This window comes from Podarcis pityusensis (genome assembly GCF_964106645.2).
Source record: "Podarcis pityusensis genome assembly, chromosome: 11".
Taxonomy (NCBI): Eukaryota; Metazoa; Chordata; class Lepidosauria; order Squamata; family Lacertidae; genus Podarcis; species Podarcis pityusensis.
The window spans coordinates 25,498,657-25,517,644 of NC_138036.1; the positions used below are offsets into that span (position 1 = coordinate 25,498,657).

Sequence of the window (18,988 nt, forward strand, 5' to 3'; positions counted from 1 at the left end):
TTCCCACCCCACCGAAATGCACTTTGCCCAAGCCAGCGACCACCTGGAAGCCGCTCCAGTTGGCTTGGTTGCTTCGCTCCCTTTCAGAGTTCGTACTTACTCGGCCTTAAAAGAAGCAAAGAAGTTTTTTAGCTTCTTCTTTAAAATAATAAAAATAAATAAATCCGATTTTTTGGGGGGGGGCGTGTGGGGAGCGAGCGAAGGAGAGAAACCAGACGAGATTTACGTTGTTATGCATAGGATGGTTTTATTGTGTGGTTTCAATTCGGGCAGATACCCTGTTTGTTTGTTTGTTTGTTTGTTGGTCGGTTGGTTAGTCTCCAGGTCTGCAGCCCATCCTACCACCCCCACACGCAAACACACACCCTCAAAATCCTAGATCAGCTCCCCTAGATCGGATTGTTTCTATGCACAGTTTGGAGTAAGGAGGAAACTCTGAGAAGGAGTCGAGGCCGGGAGCAACAACAAACGAGACTGTCAGGCTTCCCTGGGACGCTCCTACCTTCCTGAGCCGCCTCGCGGTGTTGAAGCAGGAGTTCAGAAAAGGGACCCCCGAGGGCGCCGGATGAGCAACACTGCTGGGCGAGAGCAGTTGGCTTTGGGCCCCGGTCTGTATTGGGACCCAAGGCACAGGGCAGCCTCCATTCGAGCGTCCCAAATGGGGAAAGGGGGGGGGGGTCCAGGCGACGCTCCCCGCCCTCCTCTCCTCCTCTCCCGAAAATAAAAGAGCCATCAGTGCCCAATGAAAATGGCGCGGAAGAGGTGAGATGGCCCAGCCCCGACGGCATTACAGGGCATCAGATGTCTGCAAAGCATCCATGGTAGAAGGAGATGCCTGGGGGGGGGGGAGTTCATGAAGAGGTGAGGTGGAGGATAAGACCCACACACCCAGTGCCTACCCTACCCCTCTCCCAGCCCCCCACTTCACCCCCCAAAAGCGTGTCTCTCTCTGTGTGTGCTGTCCCTCCCTGCGCTCCAGTCACTGCGTGCAAAACTTGCACTTGATGATCTTCTTAAAAGCACTTTGGAAATCTTTGTTGAAGTAGGCATAGATGACCGGGTTGAGGAGCGAGTTGGAGTAGCCTAGCCAGTTGATGACGGCGCCCAGCCAGTCCGGCATGTAGCAGCCCGAGCCGCACAAGGGCAAGACCAGCGCCACGATGAAGAAGGGCAGCCAGCACAGGATGAAGGTGCCCATGATGATGCCCAGAGTCTTGACCGTCTTCCTCTCCCGGGCCAGGGCCATCTTGCGCTTGGCCTCTGCGTTCTTGGGCTCGTTCTTGCGCTCCGTCGACGGCGTGGCCGCCCCCGAGCTGCCTTGGGGAGGGTGGTGGTGGTGGTGGTGATGGTGGTGATGATGGTGATGGTGGTTGGGCAGGGGCAGGTGGCTCTTGGTGGAGTTGGACGGGTTGACCTCGAGGATTTCCAAGGCAGCCACCGGGCCGTCCTCTCCCAGCCGGAGGGCCCCATTGACGCACGGGCCCTCAGGCCCTTTGGGCTCGACGGCGCTTTTCCAGCTTTTGGCCTGCTGCTGGGGACCCCCGTTGCTCCGCTTGGGCTCCCCGCTGGACGGCGAGGCCGACAGGCAGGTGTCGGCCACCTTCTCCGAGTCCTCGTGCTGCTGCTGCTGCTTCTTGTCTGCTTTCTTGACGGTCTTGCGGATCCTGAAGCGCGCCGCCTTGAAGATGCGCCCGTAGAGGACCAGCATGAGCAGCAGCGGGATGTAGAAGGCGCCGAAGGTGGAATAGATGGTGTAGCCGGGGTCCTTGCTGATGGTGCAGGCGTTGGGGTCGGCCCTGTCCTCTGGGGTCCGCCAGCCCAGCATGGGCGGGATGGAGATGAGGAAGCCGATCAGCCACGTCAGGCTAATGAGGACGGCGGCCCGACGGGGCGTCCGCTTGTTGACGTAGTCGATGGGGTCCGTGATGGCCCAGTAGCGGTCCAGGGCGATGGCGCACAGGTGCAGAATGGACGAGGTGCAGCACAGCACGTCGAGGGAGTTGAAAATGTCGCAGGTCACCTGGCCCAGCGTCCACTTGCCCAGCACCTGGTACAGGGCGGCCATGGGCAGCACGAGCACCGACACCATCAGGTCCGTGACGGCCAGGGAGCCGATCAGGTAGTTCGCCACAGTCTGCAAGGTGCGCTCCAGGGCAATGGCGGCGATGACACACGCGTTGCCCACCACGGCGAACAAGATCAGCGCGCCCAGCACCACCGACGTGCCCAGCTGGTAACCCAGGGTGGCCGCGGGCGCCGGGCTAGTCGGCTGGCTGCCGTTGGCCGCCGTCGTGCTGTTGGGCATCTCCATGGCGGAAGGGGGCCGGAGGGAGGAGCGGGGGCGAGGGGGGCCGAGGAGGCAGCGCCTTCACTCCGGCGGCGGCGGCGGCGGCGGCGGTGGGCAGCAGCGCTTCCAGAGGGTCAGCACCACCATGGCCCCCCGACGGGACGGGCGGAGAGAGGCGGCGGCGGCGGCTGGCGGGACTCACGCGCCCCTCGGCGGGCTAAAGCCAGGCAGCGCCTCGGGCTAGCGCCAGTCCCAGCACACCGGCTGCATCTCCTGTTCCTCCTCCTCCTCCTCCTGTTCCTCCTCGGCTAGGCATTCCCGGGAGCAGTGCCCAGCACCTCCTCTCGAGCTTCCTTGCTGCTGCTGCTGCTGCTGCTGCTGCCACTGCCCCCTCCCGCCGCTGCCACCGCCGCTGCTCAACCCTCCGGCGGCCCCCACTTGCTGCTGGGCTGGCTCTCCTGCTTCCTCTTCCTCGCCCTTCCTTCTCAAAGTCTCTCTGCTTCTCTCTGGCTCTTGCCCGCCGCTTCTTATCCTCCCTGCCACATCCCCCCGTCACTCACTCGCTAAGCTTGGCTTCTCGCAGCCTCCCGTCGCTCTCGCCGTCCTCTCTCTCTCTCTTCTCTCTCTCTCTCTCTCTCTCTGCTCCTCTTCCTGCCGCTGCCTCTTGGGCTCCCTCCTCGACTTCTTTGTCTCCTTTATTTATTTATTTCCTTCTGCCTGGCTCCCATTTATTTATAAATTTATATCCCTTTTCTCTCTGCCCCACTTCTTCTCTTCTTCCTCCCTTGTCTGCCCTCTCCCGCCTTCTCCCTCGCTTCTGCTCCGCTTCTCTAGCTCTCGCTGCTGCTGCTGCTGCTCTCTTTCTGCAGCCGCTCTTCCCCCGTCCACACACTCACACACAGACTTTTTGTAGTCCTCGCTGCCTGCTGCCAGCCCTCCCCTTCGTCTTCTCCTTGTCACCCCGTCGGCTTCTTTGCTCCTCTTTCAGCCTTTGGTCCTGCCCCCGGCTCCTCTCCTCTCCTCCTTTCCCTTCTTCTTCTTTTCACTTCTCCATTGCCAAGGACTGCTGAGATCTCTCGCCTTCAGCATTTTGTTGCCCCCCTCCCCCCAATTCTCCTCCTCTCGGGTTTATTTCCTCCCTCCTCCTCCCCTCGGCCCCTCCCTTTCACCTCTCCGCTCCCCCCCCTCCATACACACACACACAACGCCCCCACATAGACACCTCGTGTGCGTTAGTGGGTGCTTCTCGCCCGATGACATGGGACCCTGTGCTGATGGTCCTTTTCGTCAATGGAATCTGGGGCAGCATTCATTGGGTGCCTTAGCAGCCATAGGGGAGTAAGGAGTGGAGGGGGGGAGCACCGATAGGACACATTCTCTCCTCCCCACCCCAACACACATTCACACATGATCCATACACATGTCAGAAACTAGACCAGATAGGTTCTCTAAAGGAAGGGGAACCCCCTACACGCAACGCAAACCGCCTCCTGCTCCCCGCCCCCCATCGCAACCCTCCAACAGCAGGCGAGAATCGTTAAAAAGAGCAAAAGTTATAGTGGTGTTGCTGGGACTGGTTCGCCGCGCGTCAGCCCCCTCCTCTTGAAAACCCAGTCCCTGTAGGTGCGCCCTCACGTCTACCCAGCCAGGAGTGCCAAAGAGGCAGGATGCAGTGGAGAATGAGCTTCGTTTTGGCCGGAGGCGACCCGGAGGAACTGGCGGGGGCTTGACGAGGGAAAGCAGCGAGAACCGCTGAACAGAGCTCCGCGTCTCTCATTTCGCTTCGTTTCAACTGGAGCGCTTTGCCCGGGGAAGCAGCTCCGCTGAACCAGCGGAGGGTGACTGGCGAGAACCGTAGGGAAGGGATCCCCCTTCCCTTCCCCCCCCCCAACCGCCTCGTTCCCTAGCTGGAATCGGGCGCTTAGCAAGGAAGGCGGTGGCGAATGGGCATCCCTGCTCCGCTCCCCGCCTTCCTCGCGGCAGCAGAGGCGACGAAGTCCGTTTCGGCGCCGGCTGGCGAGCGCCAGGATTTCAGCACCCTGGACAGCGCTGAGCTTCAAGGGCATTTGTCGCCACCTGCAGGCGCGCCACGTCGGGCTTCGCCTGTTCAGCTCGCGTACCTGCGCTGGGAGACTCGGAAAGCCTCCCCAGATAGCTCTGTAGGCAGAGGACGGCCACGTTTCGGCGCGCCCGTGGGCAGCTGCTTCCCCGCTGAAAAAGGCTTCGGGTCGTTTGAATGCATCTGCCCGAAAAGTCCCTGAAACTCCACGTCGCCTTTGCCCACCTCGGGTCAGCGGGGGCGGGGGGAGGTGCGGGGGGAGGCATTGCTTGGGCGCCTTGAAGCGAAATGTACTCGAACGCTCCGTCTTTTATTCTCTCCCTCCTCTCCTTTTTTCTTGAACTTTTGTTGCTACCATTTCACAGACAGGTAAATCGGACCGCCCTGGTGTTTCAGAGCAGCGGAGTGTCGGTGTGTGGGCGCATTTGCCTGGAGGTTACAATTAGCCCTTTTATTTCGCCTAACCACAAAGGCTCGAATGGGGTTTGGATTGTTTGGAGTGGGGGAATCCATAAAAGGCAGCACTTCAGTTCCAAAATGATGGCGCACAAAGGCTGGATATAAGCCGCGCTATCTGCTTTGAAAGACCCCACTCCTAATTGCAGGTGATCTTTAAAGGTGGCTGTTATTAAGCAGCTAGGAAAAAGTGCTCTGCAGAGGTCCCCCTTTCTTAGCTAGCACTTCAGGGTTGAGGGGGGGTGCTTTGGCACTGAAAACAAGAACACAGGAAGCTACCTTTTACGGAGTCTTCCCAACTATCTCAGTATTGTCTACACTGACTGGCAGAGACTATCTATGGTTTCAGGCACGGGTGTCCCCCCTCCCCTCCCAGCTCTATCTGGAAATGCTGGGAAATGAACCTGGAAATTTCTGCAGACGCAGCAAATTATTTACCACTAAACTCCCTGGAAAGGTTCTGGAGCTGACTCTTAGCTTGCACCAACACTTTATAATATAAGCATATGGGAAGGCATACGGTCACCAGGTACTTTTTAATTGCAGCCGACAATGATTTTCAGTGAACTTAAATGAAAAGGGACCCCAACCCAAAGAATTGTATGTCCGCTGAAATTTCCCGTAAGGAATGGTGACTTGTATAGCCGCTAAAGAGTTTGTTTCGTTTCTGGGTGTGCAATCGCACCAGAAAGTCATTGTCAATCTGGCTGTACGTGGATGACTGTGCAGCTGTTTTTCTAAGCTCTTCCAACTTCCAATGGAGTAAATGAATCGTTTTGTCCTAGAACCTTTGAACTGAATTAGTTGGGTCACACAATGATCAATAAAAGAGCCAAGGTAAGGGGAATAGACCAAGGCAGGTTTCTATAGCGTCATGTCCTTGAAGTATCTTAAGATGGATTTGTTTACATGTTGTCCACTCAAATCATTTGGAAGCACTGTAGCACAGAGTCATTTAGGAATATCTTATCCATCACCTAGATACTGGTCACTGAAAGTGGAGAGGTTTGTCTGGTTGTTTCTGAATCTGTTTTCTGGATTCTGTCATGTCTCACACACACAAAAGCAGGGATCCATTCTGTCCTGCTCTCTCTGCTCAAAGGAAAGTTGCATTGCAGGAAATTACAATGCAACCAAGTATTGAAATTGCTGATCTCCAAAAGATAAAGGATGCTATAGCTTCACTTGATAGAAAGAGGCAAAAAAAACCCCCAAAACAACAACAACTAAAAGAGAGCTTGAAATGAAAACAGTATCTCTGGGAACAATCTGAAATGAGCATCAGATTGGCACACCGTAAATCAATGCATTTCTAGCTGGTAAACATCTCCAAAAAGTTCAGAGGGTTTGGGGCTGGTGACAATTAGCTGACAATTTTATTTTGTTGACAAGAGTGTCAGTTTCACTGGAAGAAAGAACTGAAAATCCTGAGGAAAATAATATCACTAGGTTGGTGGGATTTTCTGCATCTCTTTACAAGGTTCTTTTAATAAAGAAAGGGGATTTTGCACCCCAGTTTGCCCTCAGACATTTTTAGAGTTGAATGTTGCTTAGAACAATGTTTTTTCTTTTAAAAATGTTGCTCTTAAGAACATAATTTATAAATTGCCTTGTTGGATCAGACCAAAGGTTTATCTAATCTATAATTCATTTTCCAACCATGACAGCCAGATACCCTTCAAAAAGGGTATAATGAAGATAACTACCTCTGTCCTTGGTCCTTAATAACTAGCAATCAAGTCCACAACACACACACACACACACACACACACCACACAAGCTCCTTTTTCAGCTATCATATATACTACTAACAGCAAACTCATTATCCGAGTGCTAATAATTATGTAGCCAAAATGGCACTATCGTGCACATGAGTAGGCTCGAGGGAACCCCAAGGTTTGCAGAAATGCCACAAAATTGGGGGGGGGCAAGGAGAGACCCAAAATAGTCTAGTGAGGACTCAGCATGGTCAGTGGCCACAGAACACAGAGCGACATAGAAGGGAGAATATCCTTTTGAGAGTGGAATGGAAAATCAGGGAGAAAGGAATGGAATGTCCTGGAATGGGGCATTAATTGGCTGGAACTCTGAACAGGAGCACTCCTATTGCAACATTTAGTTACAGAGGTGCACCTTGAGGTGTCTAATAACATTAGTCCCACCTTCTCTCAATTAGAGGCATTATGGGTAAAGCAGTCATACGTGAAACCTGCAAAGAGAAATTGTGTTTGCATTTCCAACTGTGAATTTGAATATCAGCTACTGCTGGGTCCCCAATAATACTTGGCGGGGGAGACTATTATTAAGTTTATGATGAGGCCCTTCATGCATTCATACATATCTTCTTTCCTAAACAGAACACTACATTGTGGATTTCATAATCCTACATCTACATGAGCTTACATAAAAGGAGCTGTAGCTCAATGGTAAGAGCACATTATTGATACAGCTACAGCCCTTGGTTTTCTTTCTGGCGCTTCATCACAGTTAAAAAGGATCTGAGGAGGCAGGGAACAGAGAGAATTATGTGCAAGACCTTGGAATACCACTGCCAGTCAGAGTAGACCAGTGTAGACCAGTCAAACCTAAGCTGGTGCCCTTCAGATGCTTTGGACTAAAACTCGGACTGTCAGCCCCAGTCAAAGGTAGGAATGGACACTGGGGCTCCTATTGTTAGCAAAAAGACTTGGTATACCACGCTGTCCTCCTAGGATGGCCATTGAATGACAATATAAGGGTGTGGAGTGTGAGATCTGGAAAGGAATGGTGGCTGCCAGAAGAGGAACACACAGATGGTGGGAATGAGAAAGAAAGAAAGAAAGAAAGAAAGAAAGAAAGAAAGAAAGAAAGAAAGAAAGAAAGAAAGAAAGAAAGAAAGAAGCCACTACTAGAGGAAAGGTGAGTTCCCCCAATCCCCCCTTCTTTTGGCACCTTCATAGAAGTTTCTGCTCAGGACTACATAAGGGGAGGGGAGGGTTTCACATGTAATGCTGAACCATAGGACAAGCTGCAACTTCTCCTCTCCTCCTCCTCCTCCTCCTCCTCCAATGCAACCACGAGGAAGCAGTTCAAAGCTTCCACTTCCATTTTAGATTAAGCGCAGTTTTGTGTTGTGCCTGAACCCGAAACAGTGTTTAATCTTAACTATGGTTTGCTGAAACAAGCCAATTTTTCAAACCAAGGTTTATATTAACAAATATTTGGGTTCTAACAACATAACATGCTCTGATTAATTTAAAAAAATAGAGGATTCCAAAGCCCTCAAGGTCACACCAGAGAAGAAGTAGCAACACTGGAGAGAGATTAGGACCCTAAACTGTGTCCAAACAAGCCCTATGAGTCTCAGTGTTCTATTTGCAGTCCCTTTCTTAGTACTTTTTGATAATCAATTATTTTACTGCTGCAGCAGACTGTGCTAATATTTCTACTGAGCTTTCTACTCTGCCCCATGACCTCTTTTGTAGGCAACTGCAGCTATTCTAGATTTCCATAGCAGTTGGGATTTATTTTCCCCTTAAGTGTTCTTGTTCTTTTTTGGGGAGAAAGTGCAGCAGTTTACACTTACTCACACTTGATCTCAACTCTGTGATTGTGTTGCCCCTCAATAGTTCTTCACCATAATCTCAAGAACGTGATGTTTCAAAAACTTACCTCTTACTATTAACTGATGGCTCCAGATCATTTCTGACCCCAACTCCATAACACCTTCCCACCAACCCTATACCCACTTACCTGGGAGGAAGGTAGTACCTTCCACCTCTATGATTCTATGATGCAATAGGACTTATTTCTGAGTAGGCATGCTAGGATTGCTGTGTTACTCGAGAGTAAGTCTCATTGAGATCAGTGAGTCTCAGGGGCAGAAGTACACATAGCAAGGAAATACAACAGGCACAACTGTAAAGGAATGGTTTGTGATATTACTGTGTCATTTTATTGAGTTGCTGTACCATCGGAATACAAATCGAGCATTGTTTTATTCCACTATCAGGCAAGATACATTTAATTGGGCTGTTTTCAAAAGCATAGAGCTGCTGTCACTGGACTGGTGCCCACCAGGTGTTATTGAACTCCTGGCTCATCCAGCATGGCCACAAAGGACAGGAATGGTGGGAGTAGCAATCCAAAACACCTAGGGGGCACCAGGTTGGGGAAGACTGCCATGGAACATACATTTCCCATACATCACTTTCTTATGTGACCATCTCTTGTTAAGTTCTCATACTTCCTTGGAGGTTTTTAAGCAGAGGTTGGATGGCCATCAGTCATGTATGATTTAGTTCACAGGCAACTGGACTAGATCCTCAGCATCCGTTCCAACTCCACAATTATTTGATTCATAGTTGTGACTTAGGCTGCAACACAATTGGACTTCTGAGTAGACATGCCTAAGATCTGGCTTGAAATTTGTTTATTGTTTCCTTTTGGAGACAATATAGGTTTTAATTTCCTGGCTTCCAATAACCTTCACACGGTTAGAGAGAGAAAATAATAAAGGAGGTAAACCCTGTATTTGTGGTCACCAACTTCTGCCTTCATGCACATGTATATAATGGTACCTCTGCATTTTTCCCTTTCTTCTCTTTAACTGAAAAGCAGCCTTGGGAGACTGAAATCAGAAGTGGAAGAGTCAGTGGTAGACTCAATAGGGGCATAGTCATTTCCCCATTGGCGATTGTTCTGCCCAAAATTGGCTCCCCATGTAACATTCTTTATCAAAACTGAAATATATGTGGCATTTTAGTGAAGGGAAATAGCTAGAAAGAAAAGAATCAAGTATCCCATTTCTTCACCACTACCATGCTTCCAGCATCAGATATTCTCCTACTCATACAATAATTCTGAGCTTTATTTGATGGGTATTAGTAAGAGGGTATATCAATTATATTTAATTCTCTACAGACTCGTGTGCTTGGGTTAACTAACAAAGGAGAAAATAACTGGTGCCAGTTTTAAAACCGTGGGGCTAGCACATAAAGAGCCCCAGTAGCAGAGTTTTAAAAACTCTACCCAGTAGGCAGATTAAAGAAGCATAGGAATGGGTTATTAAACCTTATTTTAATGCCTTCCCAGGGCCATAGCTAGGGGGTGGTGAGGTGGGCCCCCACTAGGGGCGCAGGTGATTTGGGGGCACAAAATCGGCTAAAAATATGTCCATAAATATAAATATTGATTATTGCCTCATAAGAAATGGTTTTGGTGGAGGGAGGGGGTTGGAGGAGAGGCAGAAAGAAGAGCTAATTTGTTCGTGGCTAGGGGACGCAGTCTGGATGGTTCTACCAGGGATTAAGATCACCTAGCCACAGCTCTGTGCCTTCCAGCTGCTTGAGGCCTCCTTACTACCCTCATGCAATGAAACACTCTGAAGTAAGTTTTAAAATGCTTTTCTTAATCCGAGGTCACAGTCATGCATTATCCTATGTAACAATAAGGAATGCAGGTAAATGTTCTTGGATAGAAATGTATAGCAAAGGCAGCCTCAGACACATATCTGAGGCAGAGAGGTATGTTGAGGCATGTCTGCCTCCATCACTTGCAGTGGGGAGGGAGAGAGGGAGGGAGGGAGGGAGGGAGGGAGGGAGAGGAGCAGGAACAGGAACAGGAACAGGAACAGGAACAGGAACAGGAACAGGAACAGGAACAGGAACAGGAACAGGAAACAAGCCTTACTCCCTTCTTCTCAGGAGAAGCGGGAGGTGACCTCACTGAGCCTAGTGTAGCAATTTAGAACTCTGCGGTCCTTAACCCCTTCACATACTAACTAGCGTCTCCAAAGTAAAAGCAAACTGGGAATAAATCCCATTGAACTCAGTGGGACATACTATTGAGCAGATACAGGACTGAGTTACTAAACGTTCCTTTCAGCATCAGGTTATAAAACCTGAGTATTCCAGAAGGCTTTGAGATAGCACTTTGTAGCCATTTCTGCACAGTGGCTTTGACAGTGTTGCTATTTTCTGTGTTATTAATTGTTTTTCTCTTGCAGCTGTGTGGAATTTCCTGTTGGAAATAGGGTCATTATTATTCTTTACTTCTTTTGTATTTGGTGTTTGGAGACTGTATTTTATCAGTAATTAGCAATATGATTTGACATTTTTATCTGGTTTTATCCTTTATCAGCTGCATTGGATCCATCTCAGTGGAGAATGTGGAGTGCAAGCAGTTAAAATAAGATAATTAATAAATATAAATAATATTTAGATTAAATTAATAAAGCTGGGGAGTTACCTAGCTGCTGAGTAAGCTTTTCAAGTTCTGTAGTATCATTGGAGCTAATGGTCTGGAACCAACATCTGCCCCAGTATTTTTTAAACTAAAGAGCTATAGTCCTTATTAGTATTCTGGGGAGAGAGGTCTAGAAACAACTCACAAGTGCAGGATATACATACATATAATAAATAAACTGAAAAGCTACAAATGTTGCAATCCTATACCCCCTTAACTGGAAGGAAGCCCCATTGAATTCATTGGGACTTACATCTGAGTAGACATGGCTCAAATTGCATTGCAACCCTAATTAGCAGTTAAGAGGGGCACAATCCAAGCACTTGCCACCAATGAGGCTCTATGGAGTAGCAGGTCCACTGCCTCATCTACAGCCATGCTGCTCATGGCAGCCAGGGAAGCAGGAGGACTATAGCTGTTGTACTGGACCTGCTGCTCCATAAAGCCTAGAGCTGGTACAGCGATCAGACCTGATTTGGGTCCCATGCTATTGCATGATGGTAGTGAAACAGACTGGGAATCCAATGGAACCTGGCCAGCTTAGCTCCACCCTGCAGGCATCTCACCGACAATGGTATTCCCACCCACTGGTTCTGTGGGCAAAAGGGGTACTGCCTCACTGGCTGAGGGACACTAGCACCACTCTGGTGGCAGCTGGTGGGAGGCTACCTCAGCCAGGAGAGCTGGGTGGGACACTTCTGCTGAATCTATACATATACAGCAGCTCGGGGCAAAGCAGGTCAGGGTGGAAGAAGGTTAGATTGCAATATTGTTCTTTTCTTTCCTCAATACATTTTCAATAGGACTGAGCTGAAATTTCTCGGAAAAGAATTATCTGGCCTGAAAAAGAAACAAGTCCATGAATTTTGTGTGCAGCTGTGGATCCAGTTTTTAAATATTGTACAATACTATTTTTATATCTGATGGGAGCCATGTCTTGGTCCTTGTTCCTTCCCATCCTTCTGTCTTAAACCATTGCTTTCTTTACCCAGTAATATGAAACGAAATGAAATAATAATATGAAACAACAACCATTGAGTTTCATTATCCATTAGTGAAGTTAATTCTCAGAGGCAGTGTGGTGTAGTGGTTAGAGTGTAAGACTAGGACTTGGAAGACCAGGGTTCAAATCCCTCTGTTCAGCCTTGAGGCTTACTGGATGACCTTGAGCCAGTCACTCACACTCAGTCTAACCTACCTCACAGGGTTTTTGTGAGGATAAAGGGGGAATGGACAGAACTATGTAGGCTGCCTTGTGATCCTTGAAGGAAAGATGAGACATAAATGCAATAAATAAATAATCTGAGCTCAAATTTCCCTGATCAATTTCTTTTAAAACATGAATATTTGGCAATCAAACACATGTACACACCAATTTCAGAGGTAACATGGAGAGTTTTGGAAAAGCATCCTCACTCAGTCATGCTATTCCACAAAGAGCAAATGCTGTCTGTTTTGCCTTTCTTCTTTGCACTAGAAATAGAATCAGCTAAGAAACACAAGGTCCTTGGCTTATTGCATTGCTTATTAGCTAGAATGATGCTGAAGTGTCACAGCATGCAGAAAGAGAATATGCTTCATTATGACTCTATTTGGACCACTAACCCCCTGCTACTGCCTCCCCCCCCCCCCCCCCCCGTTCTACAGGATGAGTCAGAGAGCTCTTGCTGCAACAACTGTAAGCATGACAGCTACATGGAAGTGCCAATAAATAAAGTTTTCCGTTTGTAAATGGAACTTTCTCGGTGGAGAGGGGCTTCTGAGTTTGTGCTCACTTTTACGGTGATGCTTGAGAGCTTGCTTTTCATCCAAACAGGCCTACAAATATTAAAAATGCAAGCCAATACACATCTCGAAACATAAAAACCATTAAAAGCAATCAGTTCAGAAAATCAAAGAAGGCAGACAACTGTACCAAAGAGCACATCCAAGAGATAAATAAATATATTTAAGCATTTCATTGTATTTCTTAATTTTCATATGATATTATATTGAATTAAAAAGCTTATCAGTTTTTCCCTGCCAACAAAATGGGTTGTCATTTGTATCAGAACAGCTTAGGACCAAAATCTTGTTGGACCACAAATTTCCATGCTAGTGTGCAAAAATCTTCAGATGGAGCCCAGTAAGGAAGCCATTGCCCATTGAAGGGATCATTGCCATGGCCTAATGGTGACTGACTTGTGATGACATGGAGGTGGGCTGGTGCTATGGAATGCATTTCCTGCCAAATGGTATTCTGCTGGCTTTTAAAGATCCACCTGCTTACACAGGCATTCCATAATGTTTCAGCTTGAGCTTCCTGTTATAACTGCAGTGTTTGATAGGATTGCCTTATTTTACTTTAATTTTACCTTTATTTTAATGGGGTTGTTTTACTGTGTATATTAATTATGAATGCTCATATTTTAATGTTTGTGTGATGGGTTTTTATACTTGTAAACTGTTTAGATTAGATGGTGATGATCACAGAATCATGGAATTGTAGAGTTGGCCGGGACCATGAGGGTCATATAGTCCAGCCCCCTGCAATGCAGGAATCCTGTCCACAGCCATCCCTGGGTGGGCTTGAACGACCAACCTTCTGGTTAACAGCCAGCTGTACTGCCCTACTGCACCATTCTCCAAGGTAGTTCCTATGAAGAAAGGGTATTCAGGGGCCTCCTTCCCAGGTAAAATTGTCTGGGTTTCCCAAATGCAATGATCTTCCTCTCAGCTAACATTCCTCTCCTGTTCACATGGTTGAACCAACTTGGGAGGTGGAGGTAGACAGAAATAGAAAGATTGATTAATAAAGATTTAAGGTTTTATTGTATAAGAATAATAATTTTTTTGACATTCTTTCTACATGAATCCTAATGGATCATTTGGATATTCATGACATACGGCACATATATGCTAATATTCCTTCAGATAATTCAGGGTGGCTTACCTGAAACTCCTGGGTTGGTTCTTTCATCCTGGCATTAACCAAACCAATGAAGTAAGTGTGTGTCTTTATTTTGGGGAGGGGTTAAAAAAATGTACTTGAAGTTCATTATTTAAGTGACCAATTATTTGTTTGGTTTGGTTTGGTTCCTCTGTCAAGGCTGCAGTGCTGAAGATGAAAGATGAATTTATCTAGGCTTCTTTCCCTTGCAATCAATAAAGATGCCTGTTCCAACATTTTAATGGCATTGCTTACAAAGAGAAAGAGGTGACATTATTCAATGTGACACACAAGAATCTTTCCAAATAAAAACCCAAAGGCCCCAAAGTTGTTGGCACAGGGTGACTCACATGGCCATGAGTCTTCCACTGAGAGCCTGTGTAATCCAGTATAGCGATACCTTGGGTTAAGAACTTAATTTGTTCCGGAGGTCCGTTCTTAACCTGAAACTGTTCTTAACCTGAAGCACCGCTTTAGCTAATGGAGCCTCCCGCTGCCACCACGCGATTTCTGTTCTCATCCTGAAGCAAAGTTCTTAACCCGAGGTACTATTTCTGGGTTAGCGGAGACTGTAACCTGAAGCATCTGTAACATGAAGCATCTGTAACCCAAGGTACCACTGTAGATAGAAAGTTAGCCTTATAGACAGAACATAAGAACAGGCAACCCTTGCATAGCAGCGGTGGCAATAGGGAAACACATGGACATCTTCATCCTCTAGTTTAAACAAGTAAGAACAATGGCTATTCAGTCTAGTCCCCCACATGGATGGATGGATGGATGGATGGATGGATGGATGGATGAATATATGTGGGTGGAGGAATGTCTGTGTGTGTGTGTGTGTGTGTGTGTGTGTGTGTGTGTGTGAATGGACGGGGGGCGGGGAAGGATTTGGGAGGACTCTTACTCCCTGTTTGTTAGAAAGAGTGTGAAATGGTCTGATTCGAAGTTAAGATCACCATTGCCATCAGCTTCTTTCCTCTTTGGATTGAAATAATGTGGGGTGATGATTCTCTTAAGAGAGAGAAAAAGTGTAGGGTGTCTTCAGCCCCATCCTCCAATGTCTATGGACTCGTCCAACTATCAGCATGAAGCCTCTGAAACATTACAGTTGGTGGGACTCTTTTTCAGTCCTTGGGGGGGGGGGCAGTACCCCACCACTGAGCAAAGTTCTTGAACAAGTTCTGAAACTCTTGTTCCAGAAAGCTGATGTTATGATAGCTTCATTTTAACTATAGTTATTCATTTTCTTCTCTGTGCAACTTGAATAGAGACACAGCATTAAAGGTGATTAGAATTTAAAATACACCCTTCGCTGCCTGTCAGACCCAATGAGCCTTGTGCTAATCTTTCGATCACAAACTCAAGTCACTTGGGCTTTTTTTGCAAGCTGCTTGTTTGTAACAATTTCCAGAAGGGTAGCTGTATTAATGTCCTGGCCATCACTGATAGATGCAGGGTTCAAACTCCCAACTCTGTTTTAATGTGCATGTCAATATGATACGTAACTCAAGTTACAAAGCATTCAGATAACAGGTGTTGTGGCAGTCTTAGCTTAAGCTAATACATTGTCCAAACACTTCACACACACAAGTGATACACATACACACCTGTAAGACTGGATTTTTCTTCATGCACCTGATGAGGTGGTCTGTAGCTCACGAAAACTTATGCCATAAGTCCCATTGTTGTTTGGACTCTTCTGCAGTAGAACTTTTACATTTTGGGTGGGGTTGATATCACTAGCTTAGAAACTTGGAAAGGTGAGAATAGGATAAAGTGAAACTATTATATGTGCAATCATGCAAATAGGTCTCTCCCCCCTTAATGCTAGTAAAAATGTTCTCCTGGGTATAAATTAAGATGCATCCCATAATTACAGAACAACGAAAGAGACTAGGGGTGTAGATTAAGGTATTTCTAGTTGATTGTATTTTTTTAAAAGCAGCATGATTAAACAGGGAGCTATGACATGTATACCTCACAAAACAGTGCAAGGAAAATTGAAGCCATTGATTTTAGTTGAACTTCCACTAAATATGGGTTGTGAGTGTGGCTCCTGTTACATTTGTCATTCAAAAAGTTCTTGTATTTCAATTAAAGCGTGAATTATACATATATCGAAAAGGAAAGGGGGTGTTTAAATTGGGGAACAAATTCTACCTGAGCTCAGATCTGCCGGGCTGAGCAGCTCAGGATTTAGAGTTGTCTGGTGCAGTCAAACAAGTCCTGGCTCAGCCAGGTTATGTTGGTGGAAGTTCATTATCCTGGTTTAAATTAAACCAGTATAATTTACACCAGTTTACTGTGCTCAGGATTGCTCTCTTAGGCTGCAGTCATAAACACATTTATTTAGAAGTAATGAACTCTGTAGCAATTACATCTAAGTAAACATGGATAAGTACAGCCAGTTGGACAGCATTTGGAGGGGACCCATCCTCCCACTCTTGCTGTAATAGATTTAGCAACTGGATGAATATTTAACTTTGGGGTAAACAATTGATGAAGCTGCAGATGGAGTATAAATTCAAGGATGGCTTCATTGTGTAATCAGAACAACAATGAGTCCGGTAGCCCCTTAAAGACTAAATTCACAATTCTCTGCACACCTGGAAGTAAGTTCCACTGAACTCGATGAGGCTAGTTTCTCAGTTAAGATGTATAAAATTCATTTACAGGAGTGAATTTTTCATGGAGAAGACTCTACTTTGTCAGATCCAGCATAGTTTGTTGAATCCTAAAATAGTAAATATTTTAAACTGGTCATGTGGAGGGTGTATTGTCACATTTTCACATTCCCTGACTGCTTTTTAGCAACTGTATGGGCTTTTATTTTTTAAAAAAAACAACAACAACAAATAAATTGTCACATTGTCTGAATTTTGGTCTGATGCTTTAATCAAAATTAATCAGATTCTGGAAGTCTTTTATTCTGGCATTTCATGAGCAATTATAACGACAGACTTCACTGCCTTATAATAGCTTTACTAGTAATGTACCTGTCAGAGGAAAACTCCATTAACTGTCAGAAGTCCAAATGAAGTGGCATCCCCTAAATTTAATAACATTTAATATTCAGACACTTGAGGGCTTTCATTAAAAGCCTTTTTTATTCCATTCAGTAACAACTTCAGGAAATGACCTTCATGGAAATTTCCTTATTAGCAGTGTATGGAAGTCTTCCCCAACCACATGCCCTTCAGATGTAATTGGAAGTCAGCTCCCATCAGCCCCAGCTAACATGGACAGTGGAAAGGGATGATGATGAGAATTGTAGTCCAAAAACACCTGAAGACCCATGATGATGGTGGTGGATCTTACCTGCACTGTCTCCATTGTCTCACTCTGGTCTTTCTACCTAGCTGCTTGAGGCAAGACAGCAGTCTCCTAGCTAACTGTTATTCATTCAGTATTCCAGGAGTAGCCTCAGCACCAGGTCCTACATCAGAGCTCCACATGGGACCATGAATAATAATTGTAAGCGAACAAACCAAGACCCAACTTATGTCTCTATTACTTGTAGTGTGGGACTGGGAACAAGTTCTGCATTGGTCCAGTCCTAAGCTGTACTGCTAAGGACCTCATAAAGGAACCAAGCAGACTGGGTGAACGAATGGCAATTACTTCTCATGCTGTCCTAGAAGCTGGTGGTGCTGGACGGGAAGAAGCTACATAATTTGTGTGGCTCCTCTTTATAGACATTGCTGTGTATGGTGCAGCCAGAGAGCAACTTGCATGGCACAGTAGTAGTGTGGTTGCTTGTTATCCAGTTGCAATGAACACCTGTAGGGTTCTGACAAAATAATGCTAATGGGCTCGTTCCTGGTTAACATTCCTTTATGGTCAACGACCAAACCATGCCTTCTGTAAGGAGGTAACTGGTCCAGGATGTGTGGTGGATGTTTACTTGAACTACTTGATAGAGTGGTGGTTTCATGATAATCCCTGGAATGTGAAAGCCACCAGTTAGGGCAAGGGAACTTATCAACCTCCCCCACCCTGCCCAGGTCTTACGGTGTGTGTTAGATAAACGTAATTTGAGGCAGTGGTGGAGAGACAGGCAAATCCACACCATACATTTAAAGTACATACAACGGATATTTAAAGCACAGGACTTCCACCACAGAATCCTGGAACTGTGGTTTGTTAAAGGTTGGAACTGTAGCTCTGTCAGGGGAAAACAACCGTTTCCAAGAGTCTTTTGGAAAGGTCCTGTGCTTTAAATATGTGTTAGATGTGTTTTAAATGCATGGTATAGAGCAGAGAGAGGAAGCCATACCTGAGACCTTTGGAAGAGTTTTGGAAGCATCTTGGGGTGCAGGTTCCTCTTTCTGAGGATCTGAAGTGGGGCAGCAAGTCTTCTGCCTGCTGGAATGCTTATGCTGTTTGCTTCTACACATGCTCTTCTTGTACGTATGTATATTTGCAGAAGAATTCTAATAGTCTCCAGTGATATCTCATCCAAAGGGAAGCAAAACCTGAGTAATGCTGCCCCTAGAACTTTTCTACACTCAGAAAAATGAAGAGTGTGCAAAAATATGAATTGAGCCCTGGGTGATGACTTATAGGTGCAAGGGGAAAACAGTAGAGTTTGAAGACTTTTGTCTTTTACCAAAGACAAACTTTCTACCTATTATGTCTCAGGCAGGGATGGGGAATTTGTGGTTCTCCAGGTGCTGTTGGATTGCAACTCATATTATCCCTCAGTGACCAGTAGCCATGCCAGCTGGAAACCAACAACATAAGGAGGGTCGCAGGTTCCCTATCCCTAATCTATAATGAAAGAGCTGCAAACATCTGCTTGTCCATCGCCACAAATGCCTATCTGAATAAAAACATATTAGACTGCTTCCAGAAAATGTCCAAGCCAAGGCTTTAGAAGACATCCAGAAGAACGTGGTTCTATTGGTTCTATTCTACTAATAATTCCTTTCTACATGTGTCATTTACCATCTGTGATAAATAGACGTGAGTATCATAGAAAGTAGATCAGGGCATGTGTCCAGTGATAGCTATTCTCTGCCTCCATGTC

The 18,988-nt window shown here is 46.5% G+C and overlaps 2 protein-coding genes across 6 annotated transcripts in view; one reads left to right on the plus strand and one right to left on the minus strand.

Annotated features, from left to right (window-relative positions):
- HTR1A (5-hydroxytryptamine receptor 1A) overlaps positions 1 to 4,365 on the minus strand; it is a 45,652-nt gene extending 41,287 nt beyond the window's left edge. For all 4 annotated transcript variants that reach the window (XM_080972904.1, XM_080972903.1, XM_080972905.1 and 1 more), the window contains exon 1: positions 503 to 4,365. In XM_080972904.1, the coding sequence (XP_080829030.1) occupies positions 980 to 2,311 (1,332 nt within the window). In that variant the 5' untranslated portion in view covers positions 2,312 to 4,365 and the 3' untranslated portion in view covers positions 503 to 979. The remainder of the gene's footprint in view (positions 1 to 502) is intronic.
- RNF180 (ring finger protein 180) overlaps positions 1 to 18,988 on the plus strand; it is a 334,052-nt gene that overhangs the window by 182,327 nt on the left and 132,737 nt on the right. The window lies entirely within an intron of this gene.